This window comes from Protopterus annectens, chromosome 12.part0 (assembly GCF_019279795.1).
Source record: "Protopterus annectens isolate FY-2018-M chromosome 12.part0, PAN1.0, whole genome shotgun sequence".
Taxonomy (NCBI): Eukaryota; Metazoa; Chordata; order Ceratodontiformes; family Protopteridae; genus Protopterus; species Protopterus annectens.
This window is the reverse complement of record NC_056746.1, coordinates 486,481,050-486,507,304: the sequence shown is the minus strand read 5'-3', so window position 1 is coordinate 486,507,304 and position 26,255 is coordinate 486,481,050. Positions and strand designations below refer to the sequence as shown.

At 42.3% G+C, this 26,255-nt stretch overlaps 1 protein-coding gene across 1 annotated transcript in view; it reads right to left on the bottom strand.

The window, feature by feature from the left end:
* The window catches only part of FLII (FLII actin remodeling protein), a 945,835-nt gene that overhangs the window by 274,830 nt on the left and 644,750 nt on the right, over positions 1 to 26,255 (bottom strand). The window contains exon 18 of the mRNA XM_044089594.1: positions 9,373 to 9,544. Within this exon, the coding sequence (XP_043945529.1) occupies positions 9,373 to 9,544 (172 nt within the window). The remainder of the gene's footprint in view (positions 1 to 9,372; positions 9,545 to 26,255) is intronic.

Genomic DNA, 26,255 nt, shown 5'->3' with positions numbered 1-26,255 from the left:
TTATATATATATATATATATATATATATATAATATATATATATATATATATATATATATATATATATATATATATATTAATAAACAGCAATGTATATGTAAATGCACTTTTAGCAACATAAAATTTACCTTCATCTAAAAGCAAATACACCACAAAGGCTTTAGAATATAGTGAAGGAAAGAGAAGTTCTAGAAAAAAGGGGGATGGCGGGTGGGTAACCAGGACTGCAACCGTGAATACACTCGAACATCTACATTTATGGTAAGTGTACACAACTGTACTATGTTCTTCATATTTCACTGTTACAGTCATTACATTTGGGTAGAATCCCAAAGCTATGGATGGTAGGATGGAACTAAATAGCATTAGGACTGGCTATAAGGCCCTGCAGAACTGCAGTGGCAAAGTCTGCCCTGGACTTAAAGAGAGATAAATGATAATGCTTTGTAAAATTATGAACAGAGCTCCAAGTAGCAGCTTCGATAATGTCTTTGGTTGGAACTCCTCTGAGAAAGGCTGCTGAGGTAGAGGCAGCCCTGGTTGAATGTGACCGGATTCCCTTGGGCATCGGTTTACCATGATGCAAATAGCAGAACTGAATGCAGTGGCTTATCAACTTACAAATAGTCTGCTTTGATATAGCCTTCCCCTCTGATGCTGCAGCAAATGCCACCAGTAGTTGCTCAGACTTTCTTAGAGATTTGTTCCTGTTTAAGTAGAATCTTAGTTGTCTGTGTACGTCCAATGAATGCAGAATCCGCTCCCCCTTGTTCTGCGGATTTGGGTAAAATGTTGGCAGGTGATAGTTTGGTTAAGAGCCACACTGGATACCACCTTAGGCATAAAGGAAGGATTGGTCCTGAGGGACACTCTGTCCAGGTAAAAAGTAACAAAAGGCTCCACAGCTACAGTTCTGAAACCCTTCTTGCTGAAGTGATTGCCAAAAGGAAAGCTGTTTTCCAAGATAAAAACTTTATATCTGCAGTAGCTGCTGGTTCAAAAGGAGGCAGGGTGAGTTTTTCCAGCACAAAATTGGGGTCCCATGCAGGAGATGGTGATCTTCTGGGAGGCCTTAAATTTTTGGCCCCTCTAAGATACTGTTTTAGCAGAGGATGAGAAAAGATGGGAGGCTCCGTGTTGTAATGAGCCGATATGGCAGAGGCATGGATTTTTATTGAAGAAAATTATAGGCCCTTGTCAAGCATCTCAGTCAAGTATTGTAAAATCTGAGAAATATTTGGTTTTGCTGTGTCCATTCTTGTGCTTGGTTCCAAGCACAGAATCTCTTCCATTTATCAGCATAAGATTTTCTAGTACTAGGCCTTCTGGCTTCCAAAATGACATCCATCACAGATTTACTGAGAGGTGTTGTTTGAATAATTACATGATCAGCCATGCTGCCAGGTTCAGAGTTTGGAGCTGGCTGTGCAGAATTTGATTGCTCTGCTGACACAGTAGATGAGGTATTTGAGGCAAGTACCAAGGAGGGAGTTGAGATATATTCCTTAGAATTGGGTACCAGTGTTGGCGAGGCCAGTCTGGAGCAATTAGGATCATTTTTGTTTTTTCCTGTCTGACCTTTAGTAAGACCTTGGGGAGAAGAGGCAGAGGAGGAAAGGTGTAGACTGATAGGTTTTTCCAACTGAAGGATAGGGCATCCACTTTACATGCTTGTCTGTGATAAGTCCTTATGCAGAATTTGTCCAGTTGATAATTTTGGGGAGAGGCAAACAGATCTATGTCTGGGCTCCCCCATTTCTGTGTTACCATGCTGAAGACTTGTGGATCCAGTTTCCACTCATGAGGGTTCATAAGGTTTCTGCTTAGGTCGTCTGCCAGAGTATTTTGTTTTCCTGGCAGGAATTGAGCTTGAAGATGTACTTGGTAAGTCAAGGCTGTGTCCCACAATGCCATGGCAAGTCTGCAAAGGGGGTAGGAATGTGTACCCCCTTTCTTATGTACCACATAACCTTGGTGTTGTCAGTCTTTATCAGTAGTTGTCCTGGATGAAGTAAGTCCTTGAAGGCTGTCAGGGCATTCTGAACAGCTAGCATCTCTTTCTGGTTGATATGCAGATGCATTTGTTTTGGGGTCCATATGCCCTGAATGCATCTCCCCGCCAGGTGGGCCCCCCAAGCATAGTCTGAAGCATCTGTAGTTAGGGTTTAGGTGGCAGGGGGTAGAGTGAATGACCGTCCCTTGTTTTGGTGACATGTCTCTGCCCACCAAAGAAACTCCTGTTGTAGGCAGGGAATGAGAGGAATCATTGTTTCCAGAGTGTGACAATGTTGACTCCATAAACTTTTTAGATACCATTGAAGTTTCCTCATATGCAGTCTTGCATATGGAATTAGTAGAATGCAGGATGCCATGAACCCCAAAGCCTGTAGGATTTGTCTTGCAGATAACTGGGTTTTTACTGCCGTCTGTTTGAAGTATATGGTCAGTTGCCTTTGTTTGTCTGGCATAAGGTAAGCCATCTGGGCAGTTGTATTCAAGCTTGCACCCAGGAAAGTAATTTTTTGAGAAGGTACCAGTTGTGATTTCTTTTCGTTTATTGTGTACCCTAGGCATGTTAGAAGCCTTTTTACAAATGCCAGATGTTGAAGAAAAATGTCCTTGTTTTCTGCTTGAATGAGACAGTCGTCCAAGTAAGGATAGATTTCTACGCTTCTTTGTCTGCAAAATGCAATTACTGGTGCCAGGCACTCTGTAAAGACCCTGGATGCAGTAGATAAGCCAAAGGGCAGTGTAGAGAATTGGCAATGCATAAAACCTGCCTTGAAGTGGAGGTATCTTCTGCACGATTCCCTTACTGGGATATGCAGGTATGCCTCCTTTAAGTCTAGAGTCACTAACCAAGCATTCTTGCCCAGCATAGGCAGTAACTGTTGTAAAGTCAGCATTTTGAATTTTGGAATGTCCAAGAACATGTTCAAAATCGATAAGTCCAGTATTGGACGCCAGGCATAGTCTTTTCTGGGTAACAGGAACAGTCTTGAATAAAAACCTTGTCTTTTTCCTGTTCTAGTTGAATAGCCCCCATATCCTTGAGGGACGTAACTTGTTTCTGAGCCTCTGCCCACTGATTTTGTGGCAGATCTGGCCAATCATTTGGAATTGGCAAAGTATGGAAATGAAATCTGTACCCCTGGGATACTATGTTTAATACCCACTTGTCCTGTGTAATTAACTGCCAATTTTGAGCATGAAGTGCTAATTTTCCCCCCAAGGGGGCTGCCAAAAGATAAGTGCTTGGTGATGGAAGAAGGAAGTCATTGAGACTGCTTACTGTAGGGTTGTGCTTTGTTTCCTCCGCATTTGGAGGTAGAGGCATCCCATTGCTTTGACATGTAAGAACCCTGTGATTGGTATCCATGGCCTTTTGAGCGCCTTGATTTGCCTTGAGAGGCTCTGTTGGACACAGGAAAGGACCAATTTTTAGTAGGCCAGTGCCTACTGAATATGGGTGGCTGCACTTGTAAGAAACCTTTTACAGTTTGCATAGATTTAGCTTTGTCTTCCATTTTCTTTAAAACCTCTTCTGCCTGATTACCAAACAGAGTATCATGCTGTAAAGGTGTATCCAACAATTTAGCTTTAACATGATCAGGCAGATTTTGCTCCTTGAGCCAGGCATGCCTTCTAATCACAGATCCAGTAACTGCGGCCCTGCAAGAGGCCTCCAAGGAATCAAAACCACATTGCAAAGTATGCTTTCCAACCTGTTCTGCTGCATGCAATAATTCCTGTAATTCTTTATTCTTCACACAACCAGAAATCAACATAATTTTCTGTTTTAATAGGCCCATAACATTTTGCTGATATTTAAGCCTATGAAACTGGCAGTTTAAGGCCCTAATTGCCAAGGTTGCAGATGTATAAACCTTCTTTCCCCATCTATCCAGGGCCCTGGAATCTCTATCAGAGGGGGTAGGCATTTTGGCTGTAGAGGCCTTTACACCCTTGGGACCCTGTGAGATAGTTTCAGGATCAGCAGCAGGATTTTTGAATAGGAACCCTGTAATATCTGTCTTGCTTACTAGGAGCCGGAGGTAGGGAATCAGGAGTCATGCTCGATTCCAAAAACACATCAACAATGTCTAATACAGGAGGTATAGCCAAAGGCCTATGCTGAGGAAGAAGAAGGAAATCCCTAAGCTTCTTTTTTGATTCAGAGAAATCCTGACTCTCCCAATGAAAATGTTCCCTTAAAGTATGCAAGGTTTCTCCAAAAGAATAATCCTCAGGAGGAGATGCAAATGGAATGGATTCTTCTACATCTGAATCCTCATAGGGTGGTATAGAAAATTCCTGATCAGAAGTGGAACCAGAAGAAATAGAAACCTGATCTGAAGATTCATAATCAGTGTCTTGCCTAGGCCTCTTATCAGGAGGGGGTTGGGAACCCCTGATCAAGGTAACTAAGTCCTCAGCCATTTTGATAATCTGTTTTTTAGGCATAGGGGCCTGAGCATGTGACTCATGCGTCAGTTTTTAGACTTAGTAGTTGATTTTGTTTTTTTTTTGAAGCTGGCGTCAGTTTTATATAAAAATGTTGAGGCCTGAAAACACCCTCAGAAGCTGGTGCCTGCTCAGTGGCTCCGGACCCATCCGAGGGAGAGACATCCATGGGTTCAATACTCTGAGAATCTCACGGCATACCAGACTCCATATGGGTCTCGGTAGAGGCCTGGGACTCAAAAGTAGTGGGTATCAGTGGCTGCGAAAGTGCCTCACTGAGTACCGGCGAACCAGCGACTGGCTTGGGAGAAAATTAGTTGTTGGTTTTGAACCTCAACGGTCTGTCTCTTTTTTTTGCGTTTTTTGTGTACTCAGGTAGTCGGATTGCTATCAGACAACATTTCAGTGTAATTAAATCTGGATCCAAAATATTTTGAAGCAAAAATATACTGACGCTTAATAGTGCGTTGGTTAAATCTAGCATAAAACCGACAGCAAGGCACGTTATGATCTGGGCCTAGGCAAGGAATATGGTATAAATGAAAATCGCTTCCCACAAGTAATGCAATTATTAACTTTTACTGACATCGGTAAGGAGCAAGAAAAGGTTTCCCCAACGGGGTACTTAGCTTTAATTGAAGACTTTGGTTCTGAAATTCAAATGTGAAAATTTCAGGAGTTGGCCGACTGGTACTTGCGAACTGCTTCTGCTTCGGCACCGCGCGGCAAGAAAGACTGAATAAAATGGCGTCGGCTGCATGTTTTATACCTCTGACGACCTGACGTCATGGAAGAGGAGACAGCAACCGACGCAGGACCCAAGACTTTGATATTCAGGCGGACTGAGGGCAACCTGCCAGCAGACTACCCAAATGTAATGACTGCAACAGTGAAACAAGAAGAACATACTCAATCGGTTCCGAGGACAGTGGAGCCGAGGAGGTAGAAGTCTTATCCGGTTTAGATATTTTTTGAGGAGATTCCGATACACTAGACAGTGCCAGAGAATGCCTTTTGGCCGCCTTAACCTTCTCTTTCCTAGAAGAATTTGATTTTGAAGAGGAAGATGAACTGGCCAAGTCTTCCTCGAAGGAAGGCTTGAGGAGACCTTTCAAAATTAACTTGTTCTTCCTCTCCTGAAGAACTCTGGAGCTGAAGGAATGGCAGAATAAACAAGTTTCCTGCAAATGAATGAGACAATAAACACAATTACTATGGCCATCTGTAATTGACATCTTCTGGGAGCACTTTACACATTTTTTGAAACCCGAAGGTTTGTGGTCTTTAGACTCTTTAGACATAATAACTAGCTAAGCAGGAACACACAAGCACAACGAGGACTAGGTCCTCTAACTTAAATGGGTCTAGCCCTAACCACACTCGCACACACAAGGAATAAGTAGAGAGGACTAGATCCTCTAACTTAAACAGACCAAGGTAGATAGTTGGTGACATTCTTTCTACAACTTAGCCTATCAAACGACACGGCACACAGCTAAATTTCTAACTATCTAAATTTCTATCTAAACTAGAAAAGCACGCTCAAAGGGCGGACTAGCAGACAAAAATAACCCTGTAATAATCAAGAAAAAACACTGCACCAATATATAGCAATATAGCGCAAACGCGCAACATTAATAGAAAAACTAGCACACAGGATACCAAAAGGTAGAACAACAAGGGCCAACGGCCAACCAGTTCTCAACTAACTAATTAAAGGTAAAAAAACATTAATAAACTCTATCTGGAACAAGATAAGTCGCTATAGGTAAACAGTAATGTAATAATAATAGAAAAAGTTTTAAACTTAGCCACGGCCAAGCAAGAAGCACATCTGAACTCGTAGATGTGGCAAACGAGATCTGGGCATTGTTTTGGTGCACTGTGGGCTACCTAGCTAGCCACAAGCCAACTAAGAGACTTTGAACTTGTAATAGGCTGAGTCGGAGCTGAGGATCGGCTCCGAACCCATATGTAAGAATGAAGGTGAGATAGGACTACAGAACATCTAAAAATAGTGAATGGCCACGTAAGCAAATTTTTCCCTAGGGAAAAAACTTACACAGCCGTTCACTAAAAAAAAATCTTTAACATCATAAACAGATGGAGGGTTTTGGCACCTACACCTCCCAACGTGGGGGGCTCCGCTACCCACACCCCCCTAACTAAATATACCAACTCCGAGATCACATTATAGGGAAGGAAAGGGCAACTCCATGAAGTTGGTCAACCATCTCCTTGCCCTATGACATTTTCATCAAATAGTTTAAATGCGATTCAATGAATTTGTGTCGCCCATTCAGTATTCGTTTAGAAGCATTTTCGTGCTTCTAATATAGACCCGAGCTGACAAAAGTGCTAAAGAATGAAGAGAAACAGAGTGTGAAATATCCTTGTAGTGGATAGGGATACAGAAGTAGTGTAAGACAAGAAAGAGATGAGGTTCTGTGAGTTAATAAGGAATACATTGCAGAAGACATGATGGGGAAGCAATGTGATGGCCAGAAACCTGTTAAGTAATACATTAGGACCTTGAGAAGACCAGCAATATATTAGGAGAGCATTCTGATATGGTTAATTTAAAAGCAGTGAGCCTGCACAAGAGATGTGAATCATGTTATTGTGTGGGAAGAGGTTGAAGGACAGGCAGAAGCTAATCAGGCAGCTTTGAGCACTGACATTGCCGTAGTTGATGGCTGCAGTATATTATCACGTGAGAAGAAGTGGAAGGAGATTGTAAAGAAGAGTGATATTGACACGTGTCAAGAAAGAAGAGAACCTCTAGGGCCTTTCCAGATGTCTGATACGTCTAGAAGTCTATCCCATAGGGCAAACTGCATTCAACAACTGGCCTAATAAATGTCGAAGATAACTGAACAATGACTTCTTCAGAACTGGATAATATTCCCTTGGCGATCAGCTGTACCACTGAAAATCAAAGGACAGGGAATTATCTACCAAAGTTGTAAGGCCTCTAACATTTTCATTTTGGAGTGTGGTACTGTTTATGTTGTATATTGACTGGAAGAGTAGTTTTCAAAATGTGACTATTTGCACTTTTTAGCATTTAATTTAAGTCCCTTTCCAATACAACAATTATTTACAAGTGTAACTTCTTGTTGCAGAGCCTGGGTGTTACTTTACAGTCATCCACAAACCTTGTCAGCCAAAGGTATTGGATTATGGAATGCAGACCGGATAAGTAAATGCCAAACAAAAGGAATCCTAGCACAGAGCCTTGCAGGACACCACTTGAGTACCTTCATAATCTTTGACGAAGCACCTACTACCCACACCATGGGGGTTCTATCTTTTAGTCAATTTGTTATGCATCTTCCCACACAGGGATTCATTTGTAATGCAATTAGGTTGCTAATTATGCTAGCTTGGGGTATAACATCAAAGGCCTTGACCAGTCATGGTATACTGTATGGACAGCAAGATCAATGTAAGTATCCTTCAATCCCAAAGGCTCACGTTCGTGGGTTTGTGCATCTATTGCACGGATTCAAGTGGCATCTTCTGTGGCTGTGCAATCCAATCCAGGAGTGGCAGTCCTTTCCACACTGTGAGCGCTGGTCTGGTATTATGGGCACGGATCTTCCTAACAGCTCTCTTGTCTTCTTTTCTCCTTGCCAAGCTCTGACTGGAAAAACAATCTAGTAATGTAGCACACATGGTAACCTTCCTCTTTTGTTCCTAAGTCTCTAAGCAAATGCTGGAACACAGAAGTATGACCCTGCAAACGTTCATTCACATCTGCCAAGAGTGTTTTCATAACTAAATGAAACCAGCAAAGGTAGCTGAGAAAAATATTACTTCCTGGGGCAGGAAAAGGAGGTTAGAAAAGACTGGAGAAAAGAGACTGAAAAATGAATTTACAGAAAAGGGACTGGTAAATGAATTTACAAGCGAACACCGGGAGGACATATGCGTGGCTCCCAAGGAAGCAACAAAGTCCAAAAGGGTAAGGATTTTTGTCTTGAATTGTTTGCATAGGTAATTTTATACCCCAAGCAGACTTCACAGAATTTCCTTCAGGTGGACAGCAAATGTTGGAGGTGTGATGGGGAAGAAATAGGTAAATGGGAACATGTTTTCTGGGAGGATAATGAGTTGGTAGATTTTAAAAATTCCCTGCAGAGTACTCTGTAAGAAATATTGCGTGAGCAAATGGGTACAACTATCAAAATTATTCTTTTGAGCTGGGACACAGGATCCGAATTACCTAAACCTATTAAGATCTTATTAAATATAATTCTACTGGAGGCCACAAAAGTAATAACTAAAATTTGTAAAACCAAAATCTAAACCAACTGTATTTGAAGTACTGAATATTGTAAGAGAGAGAAAAGAACTAACTGGAAGTAGATCCTTTAGAAAAGGAACAGTGCAAAGTACATATAACATGAGATTTGTGGGAACAATAAATGGAGAATAATGTTCAGGAAGAGGAGTAATGTTTAAGAGAAGGCACAAATTGATCGACTTATGTAATACCGGACTAAATTACAGTTGTTATAAAAAAAGAAAATATTTCTTTATTTCACTCATCAAGAAGTAAAAACCTGCAAAATGCTTTGTGAATCACTGACACAGCCTATTTTCTCATCAGATGTGGGTCGAATTACAAAAATCTATGAAATACAGCCAAAGGAAACACCAAGAAACAAACTACTACACTTTCATTAACTGCTTGGATCTTTACTCTTGGCCACCAAAATCAGGCCCTCTGCACTTTGCATCAAATACCACTGAAACAAATATATGTAAGTTCTGTATTGTAGTAATAAGCAATATTAACCAAATGAACAAACAAGAAGTACAGGTTAGTTTATGAAAACAAGGTTTCATTTTCCACTGTCATATATATTTCTACAATGCTATCTGAAGTGCTCTTAGTTTTACCTTGTACAGCTTAGGCTTTGGAGGCTGGAAGTCATCGGGAACGTTCACCTTGATTTCTTCAGGCTGTCCTCCCAAGGCTTCCCAGAACTCTGGTGTTTCCTGGCCTTGTACCAGCTGTATAATTTCAGCTTTGCCCTTCCTCTCATTTTTATTGATCTTCTCTGCAAACAGTCTGAAAGAATAAAATCAGTAAAAAAATTATAATCCAGTCATCGATAAGGAAGAACAAGTTTACTTTAACAGGATCAAAACAAGTGAACATAAAATTAATAGTTGCACCTGTATGTGCTCCTCTAAAGACATGTTTGGTTGTACGCAAGGGATACTAGAATGTTATCCAGGCTGGGAAGGTTCTAGAATAGCAATCTCTGCTTTCTAGTCAGAAAGCCATGACATGTCCTACTGCACTGTCAGAGTTAATGAAAGTACCTGCTGGTATATAAATGGATGGGGGGTGGGGTGGAAATGGTACAATATGAGTTCACACAGTTCTACTTCCTCCATTAATGCAAATGAATACTCTGAACTTAAGGAAACAAGGCAGTGGCACTTTGTATAAGAAGGCACTTCTGAAGCTGTGACTCAGGCAGTAATCTTTCCCAGGGGTGTAATCAGTGGTTTCCGAGTTGCTGACATGCAGGAGACAATAGCTCAAGTAACAGGCATGACCATCAGCTGGCTGGGGGCTTAAAGTCAGAATGAGACACAAGTACCAACTTTTCTTCTTTAGGTTTGGGGGGGTGCTAGTGTTTGGTACTGAGACACCCTTCACTGAAGGCTGGAAGGTGAAGTTACCTATATGCAAGTTACAACAACACTGAGGAGGTGGGGGAACATGCACACAGCATCACTGCATGCTCATCCTCCTGAGTGTACAGTCAACTTTTTTCCAGTCCAGTCCATGTTCATTCTTTTTTTTTTTTTTAAATGACAGAGGGAGGGGGGTGGACTTCTACATCAAGTGACTTGACTCCCCTCAAAATACCTATCCTTTATTCTAAAGTTTATATAAGGCTTAAATGTCTAGAGGAAAATCCCAGGATGCAAAAAACTCCCTCACCAGCCTCAGTAAGAAGCTGAGATCCCTCATAAAATCCTCAAAAGCTAGTTACGAAAATAAAATTGCCAAAGATTCCAAAGACAACCACAAGGCATTCTATAGTTATGTCAAGAATCTAAATGGCAATGCTCTGAACTACAACAGAATGGCATTAAATATACTGATCCCAAAGATATTGCCAATATCCTGGCAGATTGATTTAGTGCCAACTTCACCTCCCTCTCACCCCTAAAGGGCCCATCTCAATACCAAAAGATTGCCAAATTCTATCACAGCCACACAGGTAGAAACAGCACTCTCCAAAGCTAAGAATACAGCATCCATGGGACCAGATGACATCCCAGGCTGTGTACTACATGAACTACAAAATGAACTGGCACCCCACTTAAGTGTCATGTTTAATCATAGCCTCACCTCAGGCTTCGTGCCCACTGAGTGGCGCACAGCTACAGTTATCCCGCTCCACAAGGGAGGATCCACCTTGGATCCCGGGAACTACCGTCCCATCAGTCTGACAAGCCTGATCTGCAAGGGCATGGAACTTATAAACAAAGACATTGGCAACTTACAGACACTGGACCCCACCCAGTTTGGGTTTGTGAAGGGCCGATCTTGTCTCCTGAATCTGATTGACTTCTTCAAATCGGTCTCCAGAGCTGTGGACGAGGGTAAGGAGGTCCACACAGCGTATCTGGACCTCGCCAAGGCCTTCGACACCATCTCCCACTCTGGAATCATAGATAAACTTACTAAGCTGGGCATAAATCCTTATGTCACTCGATGGGTTGCCAACTGGCTTACTGACAGAACCCAGGCTGTAAAAGTAGCAGACTCCAAATCCAGCTCCAGACAAGTGACAAGTGGAGTACCTCAGGGTTCAGTCCTGGGACCACTCTTGTTTAGCATCTACTTCTCTGAAGTACAGGCCAACATTAAGGGACTCTAGCTAACAAAGTTTGCAGATGACTGCAAACTGGGAGCCATTATTGAATCCCCAAATGATGTGAATATTCTACAAAAGGGTCTTACAGAAACAGATGCCTGGTGCCAGAGCCATGGGCTCAAGCTTAATGCCAAGAAATGTATAGTCATCCCCTTTGGAAAAAAAATTGTACCCATGAATTACCACATAGGTGGCAGGACACTAAACATCGAAAGTGTGATGAGAGACTTAGGGACACAAGTGGACAGTGGTCTCACTTTCGATAACCACATCGCCACAACAGTCAGGAAATCCCTCTACGTGGCACACCTCATCACTAAGAGCTTTTCATCCAGAAAAAAGGAGGTTATTCTCCCACTGTACTCATCCCTCATTAGACCCATTATAGAGTATAATGCCCCATTTGGTATGTACCTCACAAGACATCTGCAACAGCTGGAAAGGCCACAGAAATACCTCACTAAAAGAATCACAGGCCTAAAGCAGATGCCATATGCTGACCGTCTAAAAAACTCCAGCTATACTCTGTGGCATATCGTCTACTCAGAGGCGATCTCTGCTTAACATACAAGGCCATGTCAAACCCTGAGCTGTTGGACATGCTCCACTTAAAGAAATCCCAATCCCTCAGAGCCACACGCTCCAGGGATGCAAACCTTATCACAATGAACAAAACATGCTGGAGGGATAGGTTCCTGACCCAGAGACTCCCCATACTCTGGAATAGACTGCCCATACATGTCAAGCAGAGCACCTCATTGGCCCTCTTCAAAAGGAACCTTGATGATTGGATGGGAGATAGGAAATTCACCCCGGGGATCATGCCAGTCGCCCTGCTAGACAGGGGCCCAGAGAAGTAAATATTGTGGGAAAAAATTTCCAGGGAATTGTTATGGCTAGGCTTGCATAGGCCTTAGGGCCGATAGCCTAGTACCAACCTATGAACCTATGACTTCTACTTCAAGTGTCTTGACTCCTCTCAAAATACCTATCCTTTATTCTAAAGTTTATGTAAGGCTTAAATGTGTAGTTAAAAATGTAGCCCACATACTAACAATCATATACTAAAACCCTTTAACTGAAACACTAGTAATATAAAAAAAGGAGATTATTATGAACACATTTATTAGGTGTAAGAGAAATGTTGAACTATAGCATCACCTTGTGGGTATATTTAACACACACGCAGGCACACACACAGAAACACAAACACCTATGTACTATCCAGTGCGTTAGTGGGCCAGCACCACAGGTCCAGCATTTTTCCCACTTTTTTTTTTTTTTTTTTTTTTAAGAAATGTGATTGGCTCCTAACTGGGTATTATGCTAAACCCACCTAGTTAATTCCTCCAAAACAATTTCTTGGTTTACATTCCTTACCACTTTCTATATATATTTTTTGGAAAATATTGACAACCTTAATGCCATGTTTTTTTTAACCAACTTATTCTATTAGGAGAATAAATTGTAAAAATCGGATGGCTCTGTCCCATACAAATTCCATATTTTCATAATAAGTATCGAATACAAATGTGAACCTCTAAATAATAAGCATTGCAACATTGATTCTACAGTGGCAAAATGCTGAAACAAGAAATTCATATGTTGTCAAACTAGTAAAATTGAAACCGACTGCTACAAACATTTTACATTACTATACTGTTGTATATTGTTCATATAGGACACAAATGCTTTGACCTCCATGCTGCACTTATTCTCCATGTCTAACTACATTAACAAATGCTTCTGATCCCTGTGTATGTGTTAATTTGAATCGGTTCTCCACTTCATTTGCAACCCGTTCATCAAGAACTATTCCTATACATTTAATGAATTGTCAGAAATGTTAAAACACCACAATTTACCTACCTTACAAACGATGTCCCAGCTTTTGATTCGGAAGTTAATTTATACTTAAAAAAAAAAAAAAAAAAAAATTGCCCCTAAGCTGTTTGGTTTACACTTAATCCTTCCTTCTCCCCATGCACTGGTTCCTTCTCTGTTCAAATGATCCACTAGCTTTCCAATGTGCCTATGCCTAAAAAAAGTAACTTATTTACACCTGCTGATTTCCAGTCAGTTTCAAAGTTAACAGACCTGACCAAACTATTATCTACAAGTACTGAGCATTACATAAATCTGCATTACTTAATCCATCTTAGCATGACTTGGGGAAAAACTTTGCAACCTTCATCCTACAGGGCTCCTCCAAGGCTCCATCCAAGACACTTTTCTCCCAGTTTTTGAATTATTTACCAGTTAACTGCAACAATATCAATATTACCTTATATGCAGGTAACTTCATAACCTATGCCCAGGCAAAAGCTGATCACTGGAAGTTCCTTCAAAACAACCCTGCAAAGTTTGCCAATGGTTCCAAAACAGCCATTGTGCACTGAATGTGGGCAAAACTAAAACAATGCTGTTTGACTTTGCAAGACTATCCAAATCATACAACATTAACATTCTTGATCCATCTGGCAAAAGAATTGAAATAGTCTCATTATTTATACACCAGAAGACAATATTGGATCTATCCTCCTTACAGCTTCACCCAACATTCACATACAGTCACAAGTGACTACACAAAGTCAACACAATTGATTTTACCTAACATCATTCACTTAACCCAAGATTTCAATACCAACTTAATGGAAATACACTTTGAAACTACTTTTATCATCCTTTTATGACATCTTCGACCCTCTGGCCTGGAACAGAAAAATGTCTTTTGACCAAAGAGAATTTACATAATACATAACAGTGTTTTTCACTCCAACCTTAAATACCAAATTAGTTGAACAAAACAAAAATCTTGTAGCACAATTCATCACTGAAATGCAAGCAATGTTTCTTTTAACAGACAGTGTCTGAGTTTTTCAATCATTCCTCTCAAAATTGCAAGTGGGCAGCTTGTTTGTTTGTTAAATAGCAAAGCTTACCCAAACTATGCATACATGCTGGCTTTAGATCACCAAATAATTTGCAAGCTTCATTCAGCCTTTTTCCCTCTCTCTCACTCTCAAATCATGGGGTTCCTTCCAGGCCCCAGTCTGTCCGTTCTCTGTCTCTGTCTCTCTCTCTCTCTCTCTGAGACTGAGATTTTGGATGCAAAATCTTAAGGAGAATAACAATAATCTTGAAGAATACTATATTCATAAAGTAGCAGAAAGTATTCTAAGAATTAAGCCAACACTGGAATGGAGAAAGAAAATTTTGCTGATATGGGTGACTGCAATTATGGATACAGACGATAGGCAACTGGGGGCTGGAATTTATTGGAAAAAAATGGTAAAACAACCAAGGCATTGGGAGCATTTAGAGAGGGAAAGGTAACAAAATGGGAAGAAGCTAAGAATTTATTTGGACTGCAGGATAGAGATTGTCCTCCCTATCAGGGATTGATATCAAGAGTACAAATAAACAGAAAGAAATAAGGGAATCTTAAGTGAAGGACCAGCACTGGTAGAAGCTTTAGTAGAATCTAGAAAGTACAGTTGTGTACACTTACCATAAATGTAGATGTTCGAGTGTATTCACTGCTGCAGTCATTACATTTGGGTAATCCTGCTGGCAGGTTGCCCTCAGTCGGCCTGAATTCCAAAGTCCTGGGTCCTGCGTTGGCTGCTGTCGCCCCTTCCCTGACGTCAGGGGTATAAAAAATGTGGCCGATGCCATTTTCTTAAGTTTTTCTTGCCCCAGATGTCAGGTGCCCCCTTAAAGGGTAGCCAAAATTTATATATATATATATATATATATATATATATATATATATATATATATATATATAAAAATAAATGCACCAGTGTAGACTTTACCTTCATCTACAAGCAAATACACCACACAGGTTGCATAAATAAAGAAGGAAAGACAGGTTCCATCAGAAGAAAGGGGGATGGCGGGTGGGTAACCTGGACTGCAACAATGAATACAATTGAACATCTACATTTATGGTAAGTGTACACAACTGTACTATGTTCTTCGTGTTTCACTGTTGCAGTCATTACATTTGGGTAGATTCCCAAAGCTAAGGTTGGGAGGCTGGAGCTAAACAGCATTAGGAGCAGCTATGAGGTCCTGCAGAACTGCAGTGGCAAAGCCTGCCCTGGATTTAGAATATAGTGGGGGATGACAGCGCTTAGTAAAGGTGTGCACTGAACTCCAAGTAGCAGCCTCTAGAATGTCCTTGGCTGGTACTCCTCTGAGAAAAGCTGCGTAAGTGGCTGCAGCTCTGGTTGAATGCGGCCTAATGCCCTTAGGCACTGGCTTGCCATGGTGTAAGTAGCAGAAATGAATGCAGTGGCCTATCCACTTTGAAATAGTCTGCTTTGAGATGGCCTTTCCTTGTGATCCTGCAGCATATGCCACTAGTAATTGCTCTGTCTTTCTGAAAACTTTGGTTCTGTCCAAGTAGAATCTAAGCTGTCTGCGTATGTCCAAAGAATGCAGGATTCTCTCCCCTTTGTTCTGTGGATTTGGATAAAAAGTTGGCAGATGAATAGTTTGGTTAAGAGCCACACTGGACACCACCTTATTCATAAATGTTGGGTTTGTCCTCAGAGAGACCCTGTCTGGATAAAAAAAGATAAAAGGTTCCACAGCCATGAGTGCTTGTAGCTCTGAAACTCGCCTTGCGGAAGTTCTTGCTAGGAGCAGAGCTGTTTTCCAAGATAAAAACTTTATATCAGCAGTAGCAGCTGGCTCAAAAGAAGGCAGGGTGAGTTTTTCCAAGGCATATTTGAGGTCCCATGCAGGCATTGGTGATCTTCTTGGAGGCCTTAAATTTTTGGCTCCTCTGAGGTACTGTTTTAATAAGGGATGAGAAAAGATTGGTGGCTCTGTATTGTAATGAGCCGAGATGGCAGAGGCGTGAATTTTAATAGATGAAAAAGATAGGCCTTTGTCCAGCATCTCAGTTAAGTATTGCAAAATCTGAGGAATATTTGGCACAGCTGTATCAGTTCCTTGTTCCAAGCACAGAATCTCTTCCATTTTCCTGCGTAAGATTTTCTAGTACTAGGCCTTCTGGCCTCCAAAATGACCTCCATCACAGCTTTATTGAGAGGTGTATTTTGTATGACTACATTATCCTCTATGCTGCCAGGTTTAAAGTCCTGTGTTGGCTGTGCAGGATCTGATTGTTGTACTGGGACAGTAGAAGAGGTTTTTGAGGTAAGGTCCAAGCTGGGCATTGAGACAAGTTCTTTAGTATTGGATACCAGTTCTGGCGGGGCCAGTCTGGGGCAATTAGTATCATCTTTGGCTTCTCCTGTTTGACCTTTAGGAGTACCTTGGGGAAGAGAGGCAGTGGGGGAAAGGCATATACTGATAGGTTTTTCCAGCTGAAAGATAGGGCGTCCACTTTCCATGCTTGTCTGTGATAAATCCTTGTGCAGAATCTTTTTAGTTAGTAGTTGTGAGGGGAGGCAAATAGATCTATGTCCAGGCATCCCCATTTCCTTGTTATCATGCTGAAGACTTGTGTATTCAGCTGCCACTCATGGGGATCCATGTGGTGTCTGCTTAGTTCGTCTGCCAGAGTATTTTTCCTTCCTGGCAGGAATTGTGCCTGCAGATGTACTTGGCAAGTCAATGCTGTGTCCCACAAAGCCATGGCTAGTCTGCAAAAGGGGTACGAATGTGTGCCCCCCTGCTTGTTTATATACCACATGACCGTGGTGTTGTCTGTCTTTATCAGTAGTTGTCCTGGATGAAGTAGGTCCTTGAAGGCGGTCAGGGCATTTTGAACAGCTAGCATCTCTTTTTGATTGATATGTAGATGCATTTGGTTTGAGGCCCATGTGCCCTGAATGCATTTTCCTGCCATGTGGGCCCCCCAGGCATAATCTGATGCATCCGTTGTTAGTGTCTGCCTGGCTGTGGGGTAATGTGAATGGCTGTCCCTTGTTTTGGTGACAAGCCTTCGCCCACCATCAAAACTCCTGTTGCAGGCAGGGAATGAGAGTAATCATAGTTTCCAGGCTGTGGCAATGTTGAGTCCAAACACTTTTTTAGGTACCATTGCAGTTTCCTCATATGCAGTCTTGCATATGGAATTAGTAGGATGCAGGATGCTATAAAGCCCAAAGCCTGCAGAATTTTTCTTGCAGATAACTGGGCCTTTGTTGCCATCATTTTGAAATAGGTAGTCAGTTGCTTTTGTTTGTCTGGCGTGAGATAAACTATCTGGGCAGTTGTATTTAAGCTTGCACCCAGGAATATTATCTCTTGAGAGGGTACTAGTTTGGATTTCTTTTTGTTGACTGTGTACCCTAGACATGTTAGTTTTCACACACGCCAGGTGCTGTAGAAGAATGTCCTTGTTCTCTGCTTGAATTTTACAGTCGTCCAAGTAAGGATATATTTGTATTCCTCTGTCTGCGAAATGCAATTACTGGTGCCAGGCACATTGTAAAGACCCTGGGCGTAGTAGGCAAGCCAAAGGGCAGTGCAGAGAATTGGTAATGCATTGAGCCAGCCTTGAATCTGAGGTATCGTCTGCATATTTGTCTGATAGGGACATGCAGGTATGCCTCTTTTAGGTCCAAAGTTACAAGCCAAGCGTTCTTTCCCAGCATGGGCAGAAGCTGCTGCAAAGTCAACATCTTGAATTTTGGTATATCCAGGAATGTGTTCAGAATAGATAGGTCCAGTATTAGCGTCCAGGCCTTGTCCTTTCTGGCTACCAAGAACAGTCTTGAGTAAAATCCTTGCCCCTGCTCTTGCTCTGGTACTTGTTGAACAGCCCCCATGTCCATGAGGGATGATACTTGTTTTTGTGCCTCTGCCCATTGATTTTTGGGCACATCTGGCCAGCCGTTTGCCTTTGCAGGGTTTGGAAATGGAACTTGTAGCCTTGTGACACGATATTTAGAACCCACTTGTCCTGGGTTATGATGTGCCAATTTTGAGAAAAAAGTTCTAATTTTCCCCCTAAGGGTGCTGCCAGGAGATAAGTGCTTGGTGCAGGCAGGGGGGAAGTCATTGGGACTGTTTCCTGTATGGTTGAGATTTGTCTTCTCCAACTTTGGAGGTAAAGGCACCCCACTGCTTTGACCTGTATGAACCTTGCACCTGGGATCTGCCCCTTTGAGGTCTGTCTGACACAGGAAAGGACCAATTCTTTGTTGGCCAGTGTCTACTAAACCTAGGTGGTTGTACTTGTAAAAAATCATTGACAGTTTGCATAGATTTAGCTTTGTCCTCCATTTTCTTTAACACCTCTTCTGCCTTAACACCAAATAAAGTATCATGCTGTAACGGTGCATCTAATAATTTTACTTTGACATGATCAGGCAGATTTTGTTCCTTTAACCAAGCATGCCTCCTAATTACAGAACCCGTAACTGCGGCCCTGCAGGAGGCCTCCAAAGAATCAAAACCACACTGCAACGTATGCTTTCCAGCTTGTTCAGCTGCATGCAATAAATCCTGCATTTCCTTGTTTTCTGCACATTCAGAGTTTAACAACATTTTCTGTTTAAGCAATGCCATGACATGTTGCTGATATTTGAGCATATGAAACTGACAGTTTAAGGCCCTTATAGCCAAGGTAGCAGATGTGTATACCTTTTTTCCCCATCTGTCCAGTGCCATAGAATCCCTGTCAGAGGGGGTAGGGTTTTTTGCAGCGGAAGCCTTAATTCCCTTGGGACCCTGTGAAATAGTTTCTGGGTCTGCAGCAGGGTTTTTAAAAAGGAATTTATGAGAGTCAGGAACCCTGTAATATCTGTCAGGCTTAACAGGAGCTGGAGGTAAGGAGTCAGGGGTAAGACTAGACTCAGAAAAAACATCTACAATGTCCAACACAGGTGGAATGGCTAGTGGCCTGTGTAGAGGTAGTAAAAGAAAATCCCTGAGCCTCTTTTTAGATTCTGAAAAATCTTGGCTCTCCCAGTGGAAATGCTCCCTCATGGTATGCAAGGTTTCCCCAAAAGAATAGTCCTCTGGAGAAGAAGCTGAAGGAATAGATTCTTCAGCATTAGAATCCTCATGGGGGGAAGAGAATATTCCTGATCAGCAGAGGAATCAGAAGAAATAGAAACCTGATCTGAAGATTCATAGTCAGTCTTTTGCCTAGGCCTCTTATCAGGAGGGGGATGGGAACCCCTGATCAAGGTAATTAAGTCTTCGGCCATTTTGAGCATCTGTTTTTTGGGCATAGAGGCCTGTCCACGTGGCTCTTGTGTTTGTTTCTTTGCTTTAGAAGGTGCTGTAGTCTTTGCCTTTGAAGCTGAAGTTGTTTTAATGCAAAAATGTTTAGCTCTGAATATACCCTCAGAAGCCGGTGCCTGCTCAGCGGCTCCGGACCCATCTGAAGTAATAGTATCCGAGGCTCCAATACCTTGAGTATCCAGCGGCATGGCAGACTCCACGTGGGAGTCGGTAGCGTGCTGCGACTCTAAAGTAGCGGGCGTCAGGGGCTGCGAAAGAGCCTCACTGAGAACTGGCAACTGGCTTGGGAGAAGCTTAGTCAACGGTTTTGGGCCGCGATTGTCTATCTCTCTCTTTTTCTTTGCATTTTTTATGAACTCCAGTAGTCGGATGGCTATCCAACGACATTTTTGGATAATTGAATAGGCGGCCAAAGTAGTTTAAAGCAAAATCATACCGACGCTTAATAGTGCGTTGGTTAAATCTAGCACAAAACTGACAACCAGGCACGTTGTGATCAGGGCCTAGGCAAGGAATACAGTAAGAATGAAAATCCTTATGAGGTATTTGCTTACCACAAGAAATACAATTATTAACTTTTTCTGACATCGGTCTGGAGCAAGAAAAAAGTTTCCCCAGTGGGGTACTTAGCTTTATTGAAGACTTCGGATCTGAAACTCGAACACGAAAATGTCAGTAGTCCGCCGACCGGCACTTGCGAACTGCTTCTGCTTCGGGCACCGCGCGGCAAGAAAGACTAAAGAAAATTTTATCGGCCGCATTTTTTATACCCCTGACGACCTGACGTCAGGGAAGGGGCGACAGCAGTCGACACAGGATTACCCAAATGTAATGACCGCAACAGTAAAACACGAAGAACATCAGAAGCTGCTGTTAAAAATAAATAATTAATACAGCATATAAAATATTGCATGATAACTACAATAATCAATCAGATGAGGTTAGAAAGGATTGGGAAGAGACTGGACAAGCAATTCACAAAGAAACAATGGGGGATATATGTGTGTCTCCCAAATATGCAACAAAGTCTAGAAGATTTATGATCTGCGTTTGGAAGTGTTTACATGGGTATTTTTATACCCCAAGTAGACTCTAAAGAATTTTTCCTAAGGCAGACAGCAAATGTTGGAGGTGTGATGGGGAAGAAAGAGGTAATTGGGAGCATATTTTCTGGAAGTGTAATGAGTTGGCAGACTTTAAAGATTCCCTGCAGACTGCTCTGTCAGACAGACTGGGTGAGTAATTGGTGTAACAAAGGAAATTATTTTTTTGAGCTCTGATACAGAATCGGAATTGCCTAGACATAGTAAGGCCTTGCAGAGTCTAATTATATAATTATACTGGCTACCAAAAAAGCAGTTACTAGAAAATGGAAATCAAAGTCTAAACCAACTTTACTAAAAGTAGTGAATATGGTAACAGATATAAAACAAGTAGAACTGGGATCTTTAGAAAAAGGTAGGAGCAAATTACATAGGAAAAAAGGTAGGAGCAAATTATATAGGAAAAAAAGGGAATTGTGGGAACAATACATGCAGGTTTAAAAGAAGGCAGGATTTGAATGCGCTATGTAATGCTTGACTGGCAATGACTGGATAGATTATGAGTGATTTAAAATGTTTGCAGCTACAATTATATCAGTATAGTCTGTGATGCGTAATTTTTGCAACTAAAATTATGTCAATATGGTTTATTTTCATTTTTAGAAATGCATCACTGCCTATATCATACATGATAATTTAATAAAGATTTTCTTGTTAAAAAAAGATATAAAAGACTCTTTTAAAGGGAGGTGGGAGTGATCGCCTCCATCTCCACTCTGGAGATCTTTACCTCCAAACTGCAGGTGGTGATCCTGGGGCCAATCTGAACCATGACTCCCCTCAAATGTACAGCCATAGGGTCAAGTTCCAATATGAGCCCTTGACGACCTGACATCATGAAAGAAGTGACAGCATCTGACGCAGAAATCCCAAGACTCTGGTAGTCAGGCAGGCTGAGGGCTACCTACAGGCAGATAACCCAAATGTGATGACTGCAACAGTGAAACACAAAGAATATCTTCTGTTCTCTTTCGAAATGAATGACGTAGCTGCTCAGAAACAGTGGACCTAGAATTCATCTATGGCATGGTTCCTGCCAGCACTACTCTGGAAACCTTTGTTCCCACTCCACAAGGGGTACTGGGCATTCCTGGGACCACTAATTTATTTACTTAACAGAGTTTCAAGGCTTATCCTAGATACAAATGAGCAGCTACAGGAAAGTTAAAGTGTGTATTTTAAATGCACAGTCTGAGTGACTGTAAATAAGCTAAATGCTGTTATTAGAAATCCATCCACAACCTCTTTTCCCATTTTTGCACATGGGGTCAGGGTATCACTTCAACAGTGACAATCATCTAGAGCCAAGGTTTACATCGCAGGTTAGGTAGCCCTGCTATGGTTGTTCTTCTACATCAAACACTCTTGTGCAAACAAACTCACACCTATGGCCAACTTAGAGTGTCCAATCCACTTACTGCTTGTCTTTGGAATGTGGGAGGAACAGAAGCACCTGGAGGAAACCCATGTGAACACAGGGAGGACATGCAGACTCTGCACAGAAGGCACCCAAGTATAGAATCAAACCGGGGAACCTCTTGCTGTGAGGCAACAACACTATCCACTGCAAATTTGCAAATTAAGAGTCCTCATTATTACAAAGATTCAAGAATGCATAGCTGGAAAATGAAATGAGACACTGAAAGAGAAATTGAGTGCGTGTGTGTGTGTGTGTGTATACTGAAGCATTTCATTATGATGTTCCACTTTACTCATATATTTTGTGTAATAAGGAAATATAAACAAAATGTTTACTAAAGAACGTAGTCCTCAGAAAACATTACACAAAAATGAAGTTTGTTGTTTAGCTCCCTTATCCTTATCCTTTTCAGCAGCACTAACCTCCCCACACCTCGCAAACTGCTAGATAAGCCCAATTGGAAAAGAAAATTATCAGGAGCAAAAGGATGCAACACACTGGAGATAGAAAATAATGCTGACATTAGGACGATAAGGAAAAGCAAGAATAGCAGGGTCCACCTCAATTCTTGTCTGTTTTGTGCAATCTGTTTGCTTTGAAGAAAAGTATTTTAAAGGAAACACATACAAGGTCTTGATGACGAGGCATTTTATATATATATATATATATATATATATATATATATATATATATATATATATATATGTATATAGGAAATCCCATGAGAAGCAATGTGCCTTTCAACGAGGCTTTACACAAGTTAAAGAAGCTAAAGACGAATTTTGAAACCCCACATGAAAATCTGAAATGGCAGCAAGGTGAACTTTGACAGTAGAGCCAAAAAGGGGTCTACTTGATTTTGCTCAGCCCAATAAGCAAATCTTCTCCACTTGCTTCTGTAGAGCTTCCTTGTAGAGTGTTTGTGTGATGACAGGAGAACAGAATGGACAGGGGAGGAAAGCATGGGCTGCCTGGCTACAAATGGAACTGGAGAAACCATGCGGTCATTTTGAGATTTTGAAGGTCCAGGAGAACCAGGCCTGTGGGATGAGGCAGTAAGTCCGGAATTAGATCCAGAATCCAAGGGGACACATGAGGTGAGGCCACAGGAAAGGAAACCAAATTTATTGAGGCCAATAAGGAGCAGTGAGGATGACTGCTCTCTGAAGGAGTTTGGGGATCAAAGGAATCTGGTGATAAGCATAAGGGAGACCGGGGGGGGGGGCAATCGTGAAGCACAGCATCTATCCGTGACTCCCCCAATGGGGGGATAAGAGCAAAAAAGCTGCTGCACTTGTTGTTCAAGGAAGATGCAAAGAGATTGCAGCAAGGCTGGCTTCACTACCAGAACATCATATCCGACACTCTGCTGTTGACGGACCACTCGTGAGGAAGAAGAATGGACCTGCTTAATTTGTCTATCATGGTGGACTTCCCCAGAATGGGCATTGCAATCAGAAAGCAGTTGGAGGTGATCACCCAGTGCCACACTCTTAGGGCTTCTCAACATAAGGGGTAGCATTTGGTTTCCCCTTGTTTGCTGATGTGCCAAACCATGGACATGTTGTCCATTTGAACCACAACTATTCAGAGAGGAACAGAGTCTTGGAATGCTTGTAATGCCAACAGCACCACCCTCATCTCCAGAACATTGATATTCAAGTTGGTCTCTCCAGGGGACCAAGTGCCTTGGATCATCTTGCCTAGGAAATGCCCCCCCCCCCATCTGATCTGGGAAGAGTCCTTGGTCACTACGGCCTTTGGTTGAGGAAGGACAAAAGGATGGCCTTGTAAAGGTTGCTGTAACTGCATCCATCAGTAAAGTTATCACTTGAAAACCTGAGAGATTCTTACTTTCATAGACATGGGCTGAGAGAGCGACCATTATGCCTGAAGCATCCACTACAGGATTCTCATGTGATATCTTGCCAAGGGTAGAAGGATTATTGCTGCAGACATTGACCCCAATGCATGAAGAACCAACCGTGCTGAAATCCTGGTACTGCAGACTATTTTCCCTGACCTGAGATTTTATTGTCTGTAGTCTCTATGGGAAGAGATGCTATCATTGCCCCTATGAATTCCAGAATTTGAGTAGGTTGTAACTTTGACTTGCTGTAACTGACCGTTATGCCTAGATGAGAATAAGCTTGCAGCACATTGTCTCTTGCTTGTACCATTTGATGCATTTTTGGGGCAGTGATGAGCCAGTTCTCCAAACATGGAAACACCCGGTATCACTGCAACCTCAAGCGAGCTGCTACCACTGCTATCAACTTGGTAAACACCCTGGGGGCTGTGGTGAGACCAAAGGGAAGTGCTCTGAACTGGTAATGACTGGCTCCCAGCAGGAAGAGTAAGTTCCTTCTGGACCACCTGTTTATCTTGATATGATAGTACGCATCCTGAAGGTCTATAGGGCACATCCAATCATCCTTTCTCAAAAAAGGCAAAATGGACTGAAACATGACCATCTAGAACTTGGTGTGTTGAACTGCTTTGTTTGGCACTCTGAGATCCAAAATCCATCTCCAGTCCCCTGTTTTCTTTGGCACCAAAAAGAATCTTGAGTAAGTTCCAGACTCTATCTGGTCTGGAGGGACTTCCTAGATGACTATTGTTTCTAGCAGCTTTTGTATTTTTAGCGCTGCTAATTCCCTCTGACTGGGTGGAACATCAGGAATTCTCTTGGGTATGGGGGCTGTGAGGGGAATGGGAATAATATAACCTATGGAAACAGTCTTCTGCACCCAGGTATCTTTTGTTAAACTTCACCAGGCTTCCTGGTGCAGGGATAAGTGACCTGCAACTGTCTCCACAGAAGGGCAATTGGGCCTCTGTTAAGGAGTGCTGAAAGAGTCTGTTGGAAAAGGAATCCCTTGACCCCCAGTTTTGAGTGCCTCCTCTGCTAGAGGGGTGTCTACCATAATTGATTCCCCTCCTGCTCCTGGGGGAGCTTCCTCGAAGTTGGAAAGGACCCTGCGATTTCTTAAACCACATCTTATGACCTCTCCTTTGGTTCCTGGAAAACGTCCACTTAGGGGTTGAAAAGCATATGACCACTGTAGACAGGGTCTTCCCATCCTTTTCACACCTGGAATGTGTGTCTTTCATTGTGGGGCCAAATAAGGAGGAACCATCTAAAGAAGCATTGATGAAACAGACTTAATAGGCTCCGCAAAATCACACAAGCACATCCAGACATGTTTTCTAATGGAAATACCTGAACCTGCAGCCCTTGAGGCGCCTTCTGTAGCATGCGAAATGAACCTCATGGATGAATTAGCGATCAACTGAAGGGTAGCCAGCTGTGAGGATACAGAAGATTGTGCCTCTCCAGTAATGGTCCCTGTCAGAGAGTTGGAAAGCTTCTTGATTAAGTCCCTTTGCAACCTCATGAAGTGTACCAAATAGTTCAGTGATCGGATGGCAAACATCACTGAAGCATATACATGCTTCCCAAACCTGTACAACTCCCTAGACTCCCTGTTGGGGGGGGGGGGGCATCAGCTGGTACACCATTGCTCCAATGCTCTCTCCCAACTGGTGGAGCCAAAATCCTTTCAGGTCTTTTGGGGACTGACTCAATCGTATCAGGTTCCTTCCATGCCCGTTGATACACCAGGTCGATAAGTTCATCAGCAGGCGGAGTGATGCAAGAGGTAGACGGGCCAGTCCTGAAGGCATCCAGAAGCATGGACTCCTCAGAAGTCAGGTTTTGGGCCAACCAACCACTCTTCTGCCTTAGGATCTCAAGAATGTTTCCAAAGGAGACGTCCTCGGGGGGTGACTTGGGAGACCCTTCTCCCTTATCGAAGTCAGTGTCCTCTGTGACAGACTCCTGGAGGGAGTCAAAGTGCTTCCTCTTGCACATTTTCTTCCAAAGAACTTCTTCGGTGGTGTGTTCTGGAGAAGTGTCAGAAGAAATAACAGTACCCAGTTGGGTAGACTAGAAGCTTCGGTTAGGCTGTCCCAGTGGAGTGCAGTAATGAGGATCACGTGGCACAGACAGATGAGAATATCAGGGTTGGATCTGAGAAGGAAGGGCCCACCTGCTCCACCAGAGCAGAGAATATCCTCTTCACTATCTCAAAGGCCGACCACTTTGAAGACAGGGAAGGCAACAGAGTCGAGAGAAGGAGTCTTTGGCCCACTACCTCCCCCTGCTTCAAGGGCAGGACA